At 36.9% G+C, this 18,762-nt stretch overlaps 1 protein-coding gene across 4 annotated transcripts in view; it reads left to right on the top strand.

The window, feature by feature from the left end:
* The window catches only part of PICALM (phosphatidylinositol binding clathrin assembly protein), a 71,989-nt gene that overhangs the window by 37,215 nt on the left and 16,012 nt on the right, over positions 1-18,762 (top strand). For all 4 annotated transcript variants that reach the window (XM_072850815.1, XM_072850813.1, XM_072850812.1 and 1 more), the window contains 9 exons: positions 270-376; positions 1,612-1,653; positions 2,351-2,436; positions 3,684-3,807; positions 4,158-4,294; positions 7,374-7,474; positions 17,176-17,283; positions 18,212-18,343; positions 18,433-18,463. In XM_072850815.1, the coding sequence (XP_072706916.1) occupies positions 270-376; positions 1,612-1,653; positions 2,351-2,436; positions 3,684-3,807; positions 4,158-4,294; positions 7,374-7,474; positions 17,176-17,283; positions 18,212-18,343; positions 18,433-18,463 (868 nt within the window). The remainder of the gene's footprint in view (positions 1-269; positions 377-1,611; positions 1,654-2,350; positions 2,437-3,683; positions 3,808-4,157; positions 4,295-7,373; positions 7,475-17,175; positions 17,284-18,211; positions 18,344-18,432; positions 18,464-18,762) is intronic.

Here is an 18,762-nt window from a genome sequence, read left to right as displayed (position 1 = left end):
AGCTTGATTGTCCTCTTCAGGGTGGTTATGCTTTTGTGAGATCTAGTACCTGCAAGGTAAGGTGTAACTGCATACATGTGATCATTAGCTCATGTTCGACGGAGCTTTTGTCATTTGGTGCAAGTTAGGCATAGTGACTTCTGCAGTTAACGTAATAAAACAGATCTGCAGGCATTTTCTGTTTATCTTGTTTTATATGCTTTTACTTTGCATATCTTTTGTAGAATGCTTGATTTCTTATTTAATGCAAGTATTCTTACCGTTTATAGAAAAATACTTTGATATGAAAAAGAACCAGTGCAAAGAAGGCCTTGATATATATAAGAAGTTCCTCACTAGAATGACACGGATCTCAGAGTTCCTTAAAGTTGCAGAGGTAAACTTTTAGTCAGCCAAACTTTGCCCTTTATTTGAAACAGCTTATGAAGTGCTTATTTTCTTATAAAGCAGATACTTCTTCCTTCCAGCCTAATTGCAGTTCCATCAAGGGTTATCTTGTCAGTCTCTACCCTGGTGATTAGTTCATTTGAGGACTGTACTGAAAAACCTGACTACAAAATACTTACTGGCTTACCTTTTTACTTAAGGAGGGTGTATAAATATGCATTTTAAAATTTCCTTGGTTACATAATAATTGTGAGCTTTCTTTGAAGAAGAGCCTTGCTTTAAACAAATAAAGTAACTTAATGGTGATCTGCTGCTTTCTATGATGCTAGCTGTATTCTAGTTTGAAACCCACAATTCTGCCATAAGTTTTAGACTAAAGAACAGCTTCGCAAATAAGAAATTGAGACAAGTAGATGAACATGTGATGATTTTTTTTTTTTAAGATGTCTTGGCTATAGATGTGTTTATAGAGGAAAAAGCAGTTACCTTGCAAAACGTTTTGTTTGGGTTTGTTTTTTTTTTTAATGTATTTAGTCTGTTGCATTCTTGTTTCTGAAGCATTGCTGAATTGGTGTCCTAGTGTTATGGAATTCCTCAGTTGAGATGTTCTCCTGTTCTTGTTTTGCTTTCCTTCACTATTCATATCTCTCGTAATAAAAAATTAAGCTGTAAAGCTTGGCTTGCTGTCTGTCCTGACAGAATATTTCTGTCAGAGATACTACCTGCAGCTATCTTCAGCTGATAACACTATCAACTGAAGTTGAGAGTATTAATCTTTCTATTGTAACAATATATATCCTGCCGCAGAACATCTTAAGTTTGATCTGCATTTTAGAAAAGAGCTTCTTTACAAAACTTTGAAGGTGCTTTGTTTTAGCAAATATATGCTCTATATCAGTAGGTCTGAGAATTTACCACACAAATTGTGGGATAGGAAAGCTTCTCTAGCCTTAAAATTCTAAAACACTCGATTCTTACTCTGTTATATTTCTAATGTTGTATCTGTTAAAATATCTCTGTAACACACCCACTTCAAATGTGTATACATTTAACAGAAGAATTTATTGTAACCAACCGTTATAGAGTTCAGATTGTGGAGATTTAAAATGTATATGGACAGGTTTGTGCTTTTTACATTACTTCATCTTGATGTTGTTTGCTTTTTGAGCATCTCTGCCTGTAACAAAAGCAAACAGGTTCTAAAGCTCATTTGTTTTATTACAGCAAGTTGGAATTGACAGAGGAGACATACCAGATCTCTCACAGGTAGATAAACCTATTATGTGTTTGCAAGTACATGTCTGTTTTGGGGTTGCGTAAACAGAAAAACTTGGCATTATGGCATTCACTTACGCTTTCTTGTGTACGTTGTCACCAAGTTATTTCCAAGTTTGTGATTAAATCCAACCTCTGTCAGTGCCTATTGTAAAATATTATAGATCATTTTTGTTGTACTCTAATTGAGTTTCAAGACAACCTTATTTCTATCATGCTTGAAGATGCAATTTATATCTATGAGTTCACATAATGAAACTTCTACATGATATTATGAAGCTGTGGTTTTTGGCAAGCTTGCTTTTGGCTATATGCTCATTTAAATCATTGTGAAGGCTTGCAGAGCGTGCACATAGAAAAGACTTTAGGTACAATTTCCTTCTTAGTGTCTCTTGAAATAGTGACTGCTTCCGATTGTCTGCTTGCTGGTTCCTAGCTGTTAATTTTAATATCTCTTGACATATTTCAGTACTTACTGGTGAGTCATTATGACAGAGTAATGTAGTGTGGTGAGTACATCACCTGATATTTTAAGTAATTAAATATGTACAGGATGCCAAGATGCCGTGTAAGTATTCTGAGCTGTTGTACTGGTTGCCCTACAGTTGCATTCTCTGAAAGTCTTTTAACTACTGATTTGCTTCACCTTAAATTCTTCAAATCTCTTCCTGAATGTCTCTCTTTGCAGGCACCAAGTAGCCTTCTTGATGCTTTGGAACAACATTTAGCTTCTCTAGAAGGGAAGAAAATCAAAGATTCCACAGCTGCAAGCAGGTGCTTATGCCCTTGTCCTTTTAAACAATTGTTGAATCAAATGTTAAATCCATTATTTTTTATTTCATTATAAACTAAGGTTTGTGTAGGCTATGTTGAAGACATTGTATTAGCAATGATAGAATAGCAAGTTATCATATCTTTTGCTGACTACTTAAGACAGCTTCTTCCAGGTCAACAGAACTAGAATCTAAGGAGCTGCAAGCACTTGGCTGTGGAATCCCTCGTGTAGTAGCTATACTTTCAACATCTAATCTTGAACTTCTGAAGAGAAACTAAGGTTTTTTTCATTTACTGCCTGCAAATGTTCATTTTATGTTGTTAATTAGACTTCTGTAAGGTATACAACACTTATTTATTAATGTCCTTAGACTCGTATATCTCAGCTTTAATCCTTTTTTTGTCAAAAGCAAGGAAATGCTTCCAGAAGTCCTTACATTAAAAATAGATTTTTTTAAAGTAATTGGGGATTAAAGCCATAATGTATATGGTAAAAGGCATTCACTGATTTTGAGCGCTTGCTAAAATACAAAGTGCAATCTAGAGAAGTCCTCTAGGCAACTAACTTCATTGTTTAAATTTTAAAAAGCTTAATATCGGGGGAAGACTTGCAAAATTAAATAACATTTCCTCATTGCATGTTCAAAAAATAAGGCAGTAATATTTTATATATTTTTTTTTTTTTACGGTAGTGACATTATTAGGGCTTAGCACCATTTTGTTAGCTACTTTTCAGAATATTTGCTTTCTTTTGTGAGATTAGTTTGTTTTAGAAGTTAAGTATTTGTTTTAAATCTTTTTGCACACTCTTAAACATGATTATAAATTGCAAACTTTTTCTCTGGGGTATACTGGTTGCATTGATAGTTTCTTAACTAAACCTGTTAAATTAGCAACAGTTTGAATTATTGGAGATGCCTGTGTATCTACAAATAATACCATCTTAGGCAAACAGGAAGAGAGCAAAGGCTTCAAACATGAATTCTGTGATGCAGTTTGGAGGGGAAACATTTAAGGGGGAAAATCCAGTGTGTAAGCGTAGATAGCATGATTTCTAGGCGTTCTGGTTTTGCTGTTCATGTGGTGTATCTTATTTAAACTTATCACTTTGTATTGTACAGTGTAAGATATAACCAATGTTATAAAGAGTTCAGGAGACTGGGTGTATACAAGCAAAGTGTTCTTTAGATGTTCCTATCATGTGTCACCTATTGACAGCCAGCTTTTCTCCTGTCCAATTACTTTAGGGCTACCACCCTTTCCAATGCAGTCTCTTCCCTTGCAAGCACTGGCCTGTCCCTCACAAAAGTTGATGAAAGGGAAAAACAAGCTGCATTAGAGGAAGAGCAGGCTCGCTTAAAAGCTTTAAAGGTAGGCATACAGAATTTTCAATTGAAAACACTTTCCCTGTGTTTTTGTTGATAGCTTATTAGTATTCTTAAAGGAGCAAGGGGGAAAACCAGAGCTATTTAATACTGAACACATACTGTTGGCAAAGCGCTGGAAGTAGAATCTTATGTACCTATACCATACAACTTGTAGAGGGTTTGTTAAAATAGTTTCTGAAGGATTTGTGGCACCACTGACTTTTGTAATTATAAGTAGCTGACACTAGTGTGGAATAAACGAGAAGAATTCTTTAGTTCTGCTTTACTTGCCTCCAAAGTCATATACACAAATGTTGTTTCTGGATTTCTTACGCCAGCTCACTTTCCCAACAGGAGCAACGTCTAAAAGAACTTGCAAAGAAACCTCATACCTCTTTAACAACTGCAGCTTCTCCTGTGTCGACTGCAGCCGGAAGCGTAATGACTACACCAGCCATTGATATTTTTTCTACCCCTAGCTCTTCAAACAGGTATGCTTAATGGTGTTGCTTCATTGTGACATGCACTGCAGCTAGGGTTTCCTCTACGTTTCTGCTGCAGTGTCCATTGCAGAAGATTGGTTGGGTTTAGAGTACATTAGCAATGTGATAAGAAATGACGTTTTGGGTAAAGTTGATGGGGAAAATAAACTATTGCTGTAAATAACATTAAAAGTGTGTTTTCATCATCCATTTGCAGAATAGTTTCTGATAAGAACCAACTGCTGACAGCCCTTGTAAACTGTTCTTAGTCGGCAAGCCAGATGGTTGGAACTGTAAAACACACATGTTTTGTCCCCAAAGAACCTTACAAGTCAGTTTGGGAAAAGTCGAATAAAAATTCAGTTTGGGAGGTCATAAAGAGAATACTGAATTTAATGTTGCATTTCTAGATCTTTAAAAGTAGAGTGGTAACAAACGTTCTTGGTAGACTTTCAGAAAAAGGAAAGCCCGAAACAGGGTTTGAGAGGAGAGAGGCAGGTTTTGCAGTCTTGAGTTTTATCTGGAACATCTCTGTCTGCAAGGACTTGTAAAGATAGTGCAAGAGTACTCACTGCTCGCTAATCCTGATCTTTAACTAGGAGGAACTGTTGGTATGAGCAAGTGTGTGATCTTCATTCTGTAAAATACATATCAAATCAAGCAGTAGCAGAAGGTACAGTGCTTTTATCAGAATAGAAGGAAATAGCTCTCTGAAGGCATATTTTTGCTTTGAGTGTGATCCTAAACCTGAAGGATTGCTTTTAGTTGTTCTGTTAGAGCTCACATAAGAATCTACTTGTCTCCTTTAGCTTTTTACTGTTCTTTAAAAGTAGTCAGCACTTTGACAGCTTTCTTTCCCCATTAGAAAGCTATTGTAGAAATTACTTGACACCAAATACGTGGAAAAATAACTGAATCGCATATAAGAAGCTAGAGAATCTGTCAGTGTTAGTAACTGAAAGACTTCCTTCAAAAAAGATTTTCTTTTAAATTGCTTTTTAGAGGCCAAAATATTTGAAATGGGCATATGCTTTGAACTAGTAACTTTAAATATCTGATCTTGCTTCTTAAGAGGTCTGAAACAAACACATCTGATAAAGCTTTTTCAAACAACCAGAAATGCTACATAGTGAAGACGAGCATTTTCTTCTAAAAAAACCAAATGCTAGTTTGTCTTCATGTTTAAATTCAGTTGCTGGCAGTATGACTGCTATGAGCAAAGAACAGACTTTACAGCAGGAGCTGCCATGAAGGGGATGTGTTGGGTCATAAGTTCAGTTGCTTGCTATTAGATGCAGTGTGTCTGATTAATCCCTATATCATTAACTTGAACAAGCTTTACCTCGAAAATTATCTGGGTTCTGCTGCTCACGTTACAGGGCTGTGCCAGACCATGCTGCTTTTTAATATGAGCAGTAGTGGCAAAATGTGATTTCAGTCACTGTTGAAATGAAATAGTAAAAACTGAATGATACAAATGATTGGGTCAGCAAGAGAATATATAGAGATCTCGGATGTGGCTACTAGCCTTTAAACTCTTGTGCCGGTCTCATTTCAACAGATGGTTGGATGCGACAGGGACTTAGCTTCTGTCCATAGCAGCGGCCGTGCGCGCAAATTTTGGTTCATTTCGTGTGCTAAAAAGTTCTGGGTGAATGCCAGTACTCCGTGGTTTTTTTAAGGACTAATTTAAAGTATGAAATGAACTCTCTGCAAGAGGATGAATTTTACTGTTCCTATTTGACTCTTGAAATTATTGCAGCAGTTGTATTTGACTTCATCACATGGAAATGAAGAGTGTTCTTAGGTCTCAATTTGGTTTTGAATAGTCTGAAATGTGCATTTAAATGAGTTTTCATTCACACGACTGATGTGTGACATAGTGTTTCAAGGCTTCTTATATTTTGCGTTCCCCAAAGTTCTTTAACTCAGATGTAAGCCAGCTTCTCAGCAGTGGTTGATAGTGGAAAGATGAGAGTTGTGGAATTTAGATGTGACATTTTGGTGGTGCAACCCATTAGAGTTCGTTCTGTCAGTCTGCTTTTGTCATACTGCAGGGCTTTCATGAGGTTTTTTAAAAGTTGCTGAAGATGGCTGAACAGAATCACAGAATCGTATAGGTTGGAAAAGACCTTTAAGATCATAGAGTCCAACCATAAACCTAACACTACCAAGACCACCACTAAACCATGTCCCTAAGCACCTCATCCAAACGTCTTTTAAATACCTCCAGGGATGGCGACTCAACCACTTCCCTGGGCAGCCTCTTCCAATGCTTGATAACCCTTTCAGTGAAGTAAAATTTCCTAATAGCCAGTCTAAACCTCCCCTGGTGCAACTTGAGGCCATTTCCTCTTGTCCTGTCGCTCGTTAGCTGGGAGAAGAGACCGACCCCCACCTCTCTACACCCTCCTTTCAGGTAGCTGTAGAGAGCGGTAAGGTCTCCCCTGAGCCTCCTTTTCTCCAGGCTAAACAACCCCAGTTCCCTCAGCCGCTCCTCATCAGACTTGTGCTCCAGACCCTTCACCAGCTTCGCTGCCCTTCTCTGGACACGCTCCAGCACCTCAAGGTCTCTCTTGTAGTGAGGGGCCCAAAACTGAACACAGGATTTGAGGTGCGGCCTCACTAGTGCCGAGTACAGGGGCACGATCACTTCCCTAGTCCTGCTGGCCACACTATTCCTGATACAAGCCAGGATGCCGTTGGCCTTCTTGGCAACCTGGGCACACTGCTGGCTCATATTCAGGCGGCTGTCAACCAACACCCCCAGGTCCTTTTCTGCCTGGCACCTTAACGTAACGTGCTATAGCCCTGGTGGTGGACTGTGAGGAAGATGAGAAGACTGGTTGTCTTTCTGTCTTAGGCAGCTTTGACAAAAGTCACTTGGCATAACATAGAACTTACTAAATTAACACTTGTCTACAGAACTGAAAATATGAAGTTCACCAGACTTTCTGATTTTTGGCTTATGCATTTTGTAACAACCAGTTTGTAACACAGCTTTATTTACTGTTGATAGTCGCTAGCATTTGCCTTGTATTGAAAACTGTGATGTAGTTCAAACGGTTGTATTAATTTGTCTTTGTAGCACTTCAAAGCTGCCAAATGATCTGCTTGATTTGCAGCCAACTTTTCATCCGTCTGTACATCCTATATCTGCTGCTCCACAAGTAGGAAGTACCTGGGGAGGTAAGAATTCTGAGTTGGATTAAGGCTCTAATTGCTATGACCATGTTCCTATAAATGTTTCCACTAGTCTGTGGGTTGTTTCTTCCTTAAAAATAGAGATCTTGGAAAGACAAGCTACAAGTGGATGAAGGGAGCGGAAAAAGTAAAATCTGGGTATGGATTAAAATCATGTAGCAGCATGCAGTGATTACAAAGAATTTTGATATGAGAGTTCTCTTAGTAGCAAAGTTACTTTAATTGTTGACCAGCTCTGTCAGCCTCATAACTGCTGTCTTCAGCAGTCACACAGCAAGCTACAGAAACTTAGCTGTGAGAAGTCAGGTCTGTGAAGATGTCTGCCAGATAGCCTATGTTGCATACATGGGAACTTGAATACACATTTTACATTTTGTCTAATGTTAAATCAAATTTGCAGGTGATAACTTGGATGAGGCCTGAGGAGGCAGCTGTGACAACTATGCATAGCAAGCAAGAAAATCCAGAGTTAGTTACCGAAAAGAAAATAAGGAACCTCTTTACAAATTCGCTGCTGTATTTCATTTAACTACAAAGGCAAATTGGCAAAAAGCTGTGGTTAGATCTCTTTAACTAAAGAGACAAAATTTATAAGGAACTCTTCCCTCTGAAATTTACTTCAGAACACCCAAATTACCATTCTGCCCAGTTACTAGGATGGAGTGAATGAGATGTTAAGATTATCTTATTGATACGGGCAAGTCCTTAAACCAAGGAGGCAAGCAAGAGCATTCTAGAAAGTCATGAATGTTACTTCAAGATTAGTTTGAGTGTTAGAGCATTTAGTCATTTACTCAAAGCCATTTTTCTCTTTGCTGCTTTGCAGTGTTCCAGAATACTTCTGATATAGGTAACATATTGCCTGTTTGCACCATTGGTTATACTGGTGGAGGATTAAAAATCTCTTATAAAGATGTTTCTTTTTACTTTTCTACATAAGTGACACTTAATAAAATAGTAAACTCCTGAACTATGTGACTATTTCCAGATATTTTTTTTTAATAAATCAGATGCTTGTAAAAATGCTTTCTTTTATGATGTGAAAAATTGGGAGTGGCTGCTTCAAAGTTTTGTAGGCATTGGAATAATCCTGTTCTGAAATTTTACTTCACTTATTTCTTTTTATGAGCTATAGCTTTTCCTAAACATCTTTCCAGTTATCTAATGCATCTTCATAATAAGCAGTGTATGTAGTCTACTTTCCTGTTTACTTTTTGCTGTGTACTTTGCATTGTGTGTACCTTCTCACATTTGTTTGTAGGGAAATAACAGAGAATTTTGAGTGATGGAGGCAATACTAATATATATGGTAGCTTCAAAAATAAAGGTAGTTTACTTGTCCTTTCGTTTTGCTGAGCAGAGCATCTTTTGAGAAAGATGCAGTGAGGAGTGTATTGAGTTATGCATACAAATTTCAACGTTTTAATAGGCTTAGAGTTTAGAAATGGAGAAAAATGTTTTGGCTCATCTTGTTTGCTTTCTGGAAAATATCTGCTGTTTCAGCTTGTCCTATTTGTTTCATGGGTGAGAGATAAAAGGGGAAATTACCTTCCTCTTGAAAGTCACATCACAATCTAGCATTTCTTTATTAACCTGAAAATTGAGCTTGTCAGTCTCTGTTCAATGTTGTGTTGTACCTGGTAAGAGTCTTCAGTAATAGTAATTGATATATCTACTTACTATTGACACATTTCTAAATACTTCTAAGATTTAAGTAACTGTGAAGATTTCGGATTGTCTGCTAAAATTTTAGGCTAAAATTCTGGGATCACCATTTTTTGTGTTACCTTTCATAAAAAAAAAAACCCACAACCCACAACTCTTCAGCTTTACAGACATGAACACTCACTTCACATAGGTGAGGTAGATAAGAAGTGCTTTCCACATTTTACAGATGGGGAAATCTGAGCAATTAACTGACTTGTCTGAAGCCATACGGCAAGTCAGTGGCAGAGCCAAGAATGGAACCTGAACTATTTCCAGTCCTGTGCTCTAACCACTGCACAGCATCCCTCCCTTAGGTAATTTTCTGACATGCTGATGTTTGTATTTGGTGTATATGGTGACTTTGAGAAAGTATCAAACCAGCTACGAGTTGCAATGGACTAAAATCAGTTACTGTTAAAAATTTTGTGCAGCAGCTCTTCGGTGTGTAATAAAAGGATAAATTGTTACAAAGGCATTATGTTTGGGTTGCTGCCTTTTGTCTTGCACTTCCAAAAATGTTAAAGCTAATGAGGTTAAAAACTCCCAGAGAATGGGTTCTGTAATTGTATGTTTTCAGTTCACTTTTTTCAAACTGAAAGAGATGCCACTGAAAAAACTTTGTCATTGTTCTCTCAGGTAAAATACTTCTAGTGAATAACTTAAAGGTAGAAGTTTGCAAAACTCAAATTACTCTTAAATGCACCCAAATCATTAATGCCTAATGATAGCCTGAAGATGCAGAGTGGTTCCATTGACACAAACAGATGCCATGTGTATTCAAGGATGAAATTGGGCTTTAGAAATGTTGAGGTGTTGCTGTCAGGAGAGACAGCAATTTTTAAAATCTGAATATGCAAGGATATAAATTGCCTGAACCCAATTAATTTTCGGTTACCTTTGTCACTAGCGTTTGCAAGTTTTGAGACTCGGACAAGATTGAACGCACTGGCTAGAATTAGAATGAGGCAGATGAGCGAAGAGTCCGAGAACAGATTACATTTCTGAGAAAATCTTGATAATCTAAAGTTGCATTGCATTGTCTTACTAATCAAAACACATGAAACTCTATATACGAGCTTGGGACTTGGGAACAGAAAGTAGTATCTAGTAACTTTCCTTTTGAGTGCATCTGTAAAATAATTCCAGTGGACAGTAGTTTCAAACAAATATGGTTAAAAACTTTGTCCTTTTTAGCTTGTTTCGTACTGTTTTATCTGAGCTGTTTATTGGGATTGTTCGGAGACCATTCCAGCTGTGTCTGGTATACTTGCCGGCTATCAATTTGTACCCAAACTTCAGAAGCAAAACAAATATATCAGTGTGGAAATAATCAGTTTGACCTATCTGTTTGGATTTTTTCCAATTACAAGGAGAACCAATAGAATCAGAAGAATGTGAAGTAGCAACAGAAAAAGCAAGCAGGAGCTGATTAAAGGATAATCTGACCTGTTTTATTGTCAGATCTGTTTGTTCTACAGCTTTTAGAATAGCATTCAAAGCAGACAACAGTTTTAAGCAGTACTTGAAAGCAGGGACTCAGTTCCAGGTGACTGGCTGATTGGCATGTCCACAAGTGCATTAGATGGTAATATTACTATCTAAAACATATATAAGACAATACAAAGTTTTGTATTGCTGTTATATATTACAAATACTATATTAGCTTATTCTGCTTATCCTTTATTCGGTGTTGGACACTGTCATTTTGCTGACTGAATGATGTAGAAAAAGGCCTTTTAACATACTTCGCGCATTCTTGCAACATAGCCAAGCAATTTGGGAGAGAAGTCAGGTCTTACTGAATAAGATATCTTGAGCTTGCAGAAAATCAAAGACTGTATTAAGCCTGCAAAGAATAATGCAGTTATGGTTTTAAAAGTTAATTTTCTTTAGAACTTGTATATGACTGAAATCTACATTTTACCAAGCTGTGTGGGATTTATAGCTAAGAATCAGGAGATCAGATTCAGGGAGAGGTAATAACTTATACTTTGAAGCTGCTGGACACATCACAGTAGTATTTACAGGAGTTGTGGATAAATTGGTAATCTAACCAGGTTTAAAAAAAAAAAAAGGCCAGAAACTGAAGTACTCAAGAAATCTCCCCTATAATTATTATTCAGGCATTTGTCTGTAGTGGTTTTGCCTACAAGAGTAAGTTGCAGTTCTAGGCACTGCGATAGAACAAATAGGGCTAGATGCAACTCTTGCTGATCTCACTAGTGAGTTCTTGAGTTTTCCATCAAGGATTCATGTGCTTTGAAGCCAGACAGCTAAACCACATCTCCTTCTGTCAACAAGTGTTGTAGCTGCCTTTCCTATCCTGTTTATCTGTTGGATCCTGGAGTACCAGGATTATTTTAGCTTGGCAATTATGTCCATCCTCAGGAAGCCTTGAAACTCTCCTATATTCTTTGGGAAGCGATTCACATAGATCCACATTTCCTTCATTCCCCAGTACAGTCTGACAGTTTTTTAATAAGGAACATTTTCCTCGTCACTGCTCGCTGGCTGTTGTCCCTCAAAGCAGAGCAGGTTTTTGTTTGCTTGCAGCTAATGGCATATCCACAACAACCGTTTTGCTCCTGATGCCCCAGGTAGTAAGGAAAGTGCTTTTGTCCTGTATGCTACCTTGGTGTATTCATAGCTCTTGAAAGTTTCATGATGCCCAGTAACAACAAAAAAAATCCATAGACACAGTTTGAAGAAGAAGGAAAAGTACAGCTCCGTTGTTTGTTTTTGTTCGGGTTTTTAAAGCTATCCTCAGGATGGTATTGCATCGAATCCTCACTTAGCACCTGGAGCTCTGTTATGCTAAGAGGCAGTCTTTGCTCCAGAGAATTTGTTGCAAGTGTCAGGGCATGACTGACTGAAGCAAAAAATGATCGTGGTTGAAGAGGAATAACATACTAATTTTCAGTATAAAACATGCTGTGGAAGGAGCACACTTTATAAGACCAAGATGGTATTAATTAAAAAAAAGTAAATATGTAGCTAATATATGTAGTATTTTTCTTGAGCAGAGAATGGATAATTCTGGACAATTTAAAAATTAATTAGCTAGGTCATCCCAAGTTTAGAGATGTTGAGAGAAAACTAGACTTCCTGGACTCTTCTTAACTCTTACTCCTCTATACCTAGGAAGCAGCATGTAACTAAAATCCATCTCCCTTTTCTTCTTTCTCTTGCTCTCTGGAATTGAACAGATCCTTTTTCTGCTACTGTTGATAGTGTTGATGATGCCATTCCCAACCTAAATCCTTTCCTTACAAAAACTAACGATGCTGCTCATCTGTCTGTGTCTTCTGATGTATCTACTTTCACCAGTAGGACACCCACACATGAAATGTTTGTTGGTAAAGTACCATTTTAAACTAATTTCCTATTTCCTAAAAATTTTAACATTATTTCAGTTTCTGAAGTGTATTTGTGGGGCCTTTCAGAAGCTAAAAGCTGGTCATTTGGGGGTGATTTTGTGCTATGTTAGAACTTTGATTTAGTAATTGTGCCATGAAAATGGTGTTAAAATCCTTACTTGGCTACCTAGATGGTATTCTACCTGATGTAAAGGCACTTAGTTATAGTTAAAGCAGTCGTTTGAGTGCGGTTTTACACAGTCTCTTATGCTTAGGAATTTTAAGGTAAAATACAACATATGCCTGAGAATTAAAAGCAAATGCTGCTACTTTGTTCCTCAGGTTGAAATGTTCTTTTTAAACACAGGAGCTTAATCTAACTTTTTTGGTAGTGGATGTTTTTTCCCCCAGTAGTGTTAGCATTAACAAGACTGAGAAAGCCATGCACATTCTGGTGCTTGGTCTACTCAAACTGTTTACCTACTAGGCAATAAACTAATGACTTGCCTTTTCAAAACTGTTGAAATCTTACCTTGGAGGTGATTCAACATGGCTGTCATTAGAAATCCTTCGAACATTTTTGTTGGTGCAGCTACATAGTAATTGGATTACTTTTCAATATGAAAAATTAAGTTAGCTTTCATAGACTAAAAATCAATTAATTATACGTCAGTTCTGTTCTTAAGTAAAGCTAGATTTAAAGACAATTGTGCTGCACCACGGGCTTTCTTTTTGCAGGTTGAACCCCACAAGAATTGATCACAGAAGAATCCAGACTCTTATAACAAAGAGATCTTTGATATCTCTGATAGTTGTCAACAGAGATAAAACAAAGGGATCTCTTTAGAGATATTCATACTGCCTGCACTTTGTCATCCTAGTTTCCTAGCTTGTCTTTGATTAGTGGAAAGGGAAAGCAAGCAAGATCAAGCACAAGAACTCTTGCTGTGAACTTCTCTCTGCAATTCCCAGGGAAGATTAGTTGGCTGAGGCAGTAGTACACAAATACTTTAAACTGTTACTACTGTGTAATAATCTGGCCTATGCTTCTAATTGGTCTTTCCCATGCTTCTAATAAAACTTGTATGGTTCATGTGAATGTAGAATGATCATTTGAAATACAGCTTTTTTTAGCAGGGTTGTTATTCAATCAGATCGGTTTCCTCTGTATAATTTGTTCTGCAGTCATACAAAAAGTTGCGGCAGAGCAAGGCTATGAACAAGAAGCCTGGTGGGTTTTTGTGACACTCGCTGGTTTGTGTAGTAGTCATCACATGACAGCCCTGAAGTTGCTGGAGGTGGATGGCATTGATACACTGCATTCCCTTCCAATGTCTCATTCTCTAAAGATATATGTAGAACACAAGTGTGACCTTCTGACAGATTGATATGTGAAATGTAAATGCAGTTTTAGCTGTAGCACAAACAAGGTGCTATGATAATGTGAATGTGGATTTAAAATAACTCTTTCTGGTTCTTTAGATCATTACAATCCATTTACTGAACTAAATCCCTTTGTGGCAACCAAATATGAATCCACTATTGGGCTGTATCCTTATACTTCAGGTATAAGAAAAATGCCTTGAAGCTTTTACACTCATTTCTTCCAAGGGTGTAAAATGTGGCATTTCCTTGGGAAAAAAAAAGAAAAGTATTTATCCTAATATAGCTGTAACTTTGAAACCATGCTTTCCCCTTTTGTGTTATAGAGAATGTAAACGTGTTTCTTACTGTATGTCTGATGTGTATTGATTTTGTTCCATTGGTTCTATGTTATTAGAGTATATGTGAATTTATAGACTGACCTGAAATTAAATTTTAACTAGCAGATAAACAGTATATCTTCGTTCTCGTTCTGTAACTCTCCCTCTTCTCCTTTCCTGGCTTTCTCTTGTGCGATACGCCTTATCAGATTCTTTTTGTGGTCCTCAAGCTTACCCTAATGCTTCTCATTTCCGCAATGAGCCTTCTTCTGTAGCTGGTCTATTTGGAGGTAGGTGATGGGATACAGCCTTACCACAAAGACAGAAATTTGAATGTGTCGTGTGCCTAGAACTAGTAGGTATGTTATTGGCTACAGAAGTGTATTATTATGGTGGCTCCAACTTTTATTCATGTGCTTGTGCTAGGTGTATTGTCGTAGATGGTAGATGTTTTTTTCAGTTTGTGCTAAACTAAGGCTTATTTAGTCTAAACGTGAAATGAGTATCTCCCCATTTCAGGATCTCTTCTAGTTTACATGTTGCTACATACCACACAAGACTCGCATGTTATAAGTGTCTTCTCATCTTACTCTACCTCATTGCTTTGAAGATAAAGTGATTGGGATGTTCTTGCTGCTATGGCATTTTTGTTGATACATTACTCTTAAACAGTGTGCTAAACTAGTACAAAGCTTTGCAACAGAACATGAGGAGGAGGTACCTGCTGCATTATATTACTGGCTAACCATGTGTGCAGCTGTGTAATGTCCATATAGTAACCCAGTACTGATGCTGGTTCTGGAACACCATCCTGACAGTTGCTAGACAGGCTGTGGACTGTGACAGATATTAATCTATCTAAACCAGATTAAACAGGGAGTATTAACATTGTTGCTATGCAAGGTTTAGTAATACCTTGAATAAATGGTTTGTTGGAAGAGTTAGTTCTTAAAAGCACCATAAAGTCACATTTTGGTTTAGTGTCTTTGAATAGAAATTAGCTAGAGTCGTTTAACGAAAGGTTAAATACTACATATGACTCTGTTCCCTTTGTTCCACATCCAAAAAGCAGGGTGATTAGTTTCTGTCAAGTCTTGTTGGTTTATTCTCTTGAAGGAACTCCATTAAAAATCCTGACCTTTGCACCTTTCAAAACATCCATGTTAGACAAAATGCTCTGGGCTGCTGGTTGATACCAGGAGTAGGATTTGATCTTTTTCAGAGGCTGACTCAAAGGAGTCCTATGTATTGTTTTGTCTTCTGGCTCGTCTCATCTCATTAGCTTCGTAAAGCTTGAAACTTCCTAAAATGTGAGAGCAGGAAACTCAGCTTGTTTCAGTTAAGGGCGTTTTCTAAAGAAAGATATGAGCTATTGTAAGTCAAGTTTTCTATTGGTACAGGCACAGTTTTAAGAGTTGCAGGACATCCCATCAAAGGAATTCCTATCCGCAGCTCAGAATCACTGAAATGGCTTGTTACAACTTGACGGTATACTTGTCATAAAGATACTCATTTTGCTTTGTTGATTATTTACTGCCTATCTTTTCCCACATTACTGCTTCCCACGTTTTGCTATATGCTGTTTTCTTTGATTTTTTTTTTTTGAATGAAAAGTAAATTGTTTAAACAGAGTGATGGATGCTTTTGAGTTGTATGTTCCTTTAAGACAAATAGGAAGCAACAGGTAATCCAAATTTGTTTTTTCTGTGAAGTTTATGTTCAAGGATAGCATCCTATAGTTATTAATTTTTTAGGTGAAATGTGACATTTCAGGAAAACAGTAAGATTGAAATGAGGTGTTGTCACACCAAGCTAAATGAAATCTAAGAAGTATTCTTCATTGGTTATTTCCACTCACTGCAATGTTTTACTGCTAAAGTATTTGTGATCCTCTTCTTTTATTTCTCCATATCATCAAAATTTCTGTTAGAAACCAGAAGAGCTATTTTTCAAGACAGCATTGCATTTTTTTGGTGCTTTTCATATAAAATAATAATTACTTCTGTAATTGCCTGAATATCAAGATGATGTACATGCATACTTGTGTGCGTAATCATATATAACATTAAAAAATACAGTTTTAGAAACAAATCAGTATTGACTTCCATATGACTGCACTATCAGTACTGCTGAACGTCATACGCAATGCTTTGTACTGCAATAAATTTTCATAGTATTGAAAAAAATTGTGTATTTGGAGAATGCTGGTTTACAGGTACATGGAAGGAGACACATGGAGTAAGTTCAGACAGGAACAGGAGTTGAAACTTGGCTTTAATGCCCTGTATCTTGCCATAATTACTAGAAACTTACCTGCAAAACATGGTTGCCTGCAAAAATGTGTTTCCAAAACTAAGCAAGTGCTATAAAAATTATTAGTATTAAGAGTGTCTGATCGAAGGCGTTACTAGTCAGGCACCTTGGGATGGTTTGGATCTTACTCCAGTTGTATCTGAGAACTGCTCAACTAATTTAAAACATGGAGAGAATAATCTTCAGGCAGGTAATCTTGAAACAGATTCTGTACCCAGCCAGCTTCTTTTCCTGGAGAAGCATGGTGATTATTTCCTCAATAATTTTATTGTAAGTATTTGGTAAAAGAATAAGGAAGATGTGAATAGTTAGTCCAGAGATTTAGCAGCTGGGGGGAGGAATGTGTTTTATGGCCTGTCTGTCCAGTTTTTGAGACAAAACCTTTATTTGGAGGAGTAACTCTAAATAAGCTTCAAACAATCTGCTTCCAGCTCTTTCTCTTACATGCTTCTCGGTGTCCAGGTGTAATCTGGACCTTTGAGGTATTCCTAATCTTTCTCTGGTACTTAAATAATACACATTTATTTGGCTTGGCTTGCATAAAGAAGGTGGATTCATGGGAAATGCTGTATAAAAACATTCAGCTTCTTTCTTTTTTCCCCCACAGGGTTCACTCCATCTCCTGTTGCTCAACCACAGCCATCAGCTGGCCTTAATGTTGACTTTGAGTCTGTGTTTGGAAACAAATCTTCTAATGTTGTCCTAGATTCTGGTGGTAAGACACTTACTGAAATAGATGACGTATATCCTTTAAATTTTTTATTCTTGAGGTATAAATCTCTTAATCTGTATTTACTCATACTGCTGTGACAGTGTTCCAGCTGAAGAAAGCTGACTTTAAAACACAAATAGCAGCATTCTTCATCCAGTTCTTTATTAATCAAATAATTTTTCCTTACACACTATTTCTGTGTGCACCCTGCTAAAATGTTTACATTGATTTCCTTCACTTAAATATTTTGTGCATTAAAATGTCTCACAGTGAACAGCCTTCACTTTTACATGCTGTCAACTGAAATTAAGTCTGTATTTGTAGAGTGTGGTTGGAAGAGGTAAAGTTGCCTCCTAATTTTATATATCTGTGCAACACATTTTTGGCACTTCTTTGCCTACATGTTACTCTTTCAATGTTAAGATTATTTCAGAAAATGATAAATTATCAAAACATACACAGTTAATTTGGCTTGCAGTCGTAGTTAGTGCTCTTTCTGTTCTTTTGAGCATTGGAAAATAAATATTTTCTGGTCTTTTGACATTGGACTCTTGACATCGGATTCTTTTTGGGCAAACCAGTGATCCGCTAAAACGAAATACATATGCATTTTTATAAGATAGAAATACTTTAGATATTTATTCTTTATTTTGTTTTACATTTTGATTGCTTTGCAGTCACTGTGAATCCATTCCATGTAAAATTTTTCATGTAGGTTAAAATAGTAAAGTGAAATCTGCTTTCTGTAGTAAATATCTCCTTTATCAAGAGATATAATAAGTTTTATCCTTCTTGTATAGTGTGGCATCACTAGGTTAAATTTTGTATTTTAGCCATTGTGTTGAACTTGCTGTCTGTTTAATTGAATGTCACAACTTTCATGGGAGGCCTGTGATAAAATAAATCACTTATTTTATGTTTATCATTCAAGGCTTTGATGAACTAGGTGGTCTCCTAAAACCAACAGTGGCCTCTCAAAACCAGAGTCTTCCAGTTGCCAAAGTACCACCTAACAAATTAGTGTCAGATGATCTGGATTCATCTTTAGCCAATCTTGTAGGCAGTAAGTATTAAACCACTAACATATAAATACTTATTTAATTACTTTAAATGAACAGAATTTCAGTAGTATCTTTTTCTACTTTGTGACAGATTTGGGCATTGGAAATGGAACTACTAAAAAGTGAGTATGCTTAACCAAAAGTTGAGTTGATTTTCTTGATAGTAAATTTTTATGAAAGTACAGGTTCAGACCTGTGCATAACAACATAATGTTAACCTTCAGAGCACATTTGGGTTTGTACTTTTTCTCATAGAAGGAATTGTTGAGAGCTGTTGGAAGGTGACTGTAGACCGAGTGGTAGTGACAGTGATAACAGCTGGCAAGATGTTCTCCTGTCTCTGATTCCTTTCAGCCTTTGTATATACTTAGGAAATTAGTTCATCAAAATGTTTCTTTGTAGTTGTAGGTAATCTTTGCAC

This window comes from Ciconia boyciana, chromosome 1 (assembly GCF_034638445.1).
Source record: "Ciconia boyciana chromosome 1, ASM3463844v1, whole genome shotgun sequence".
Classification (NCBI taxonomy): domain Eukaryota; kingdom Metazoa; phylum Chordata; class Aves; order Ciconiiformes; family Ciconiidae; genus Ciconia; species Ciconia boyciana.
Note: the sequence above shows the minus strand (reverse complement) of the source record. Positions and strands in the feature narration are given on the sequence as shown.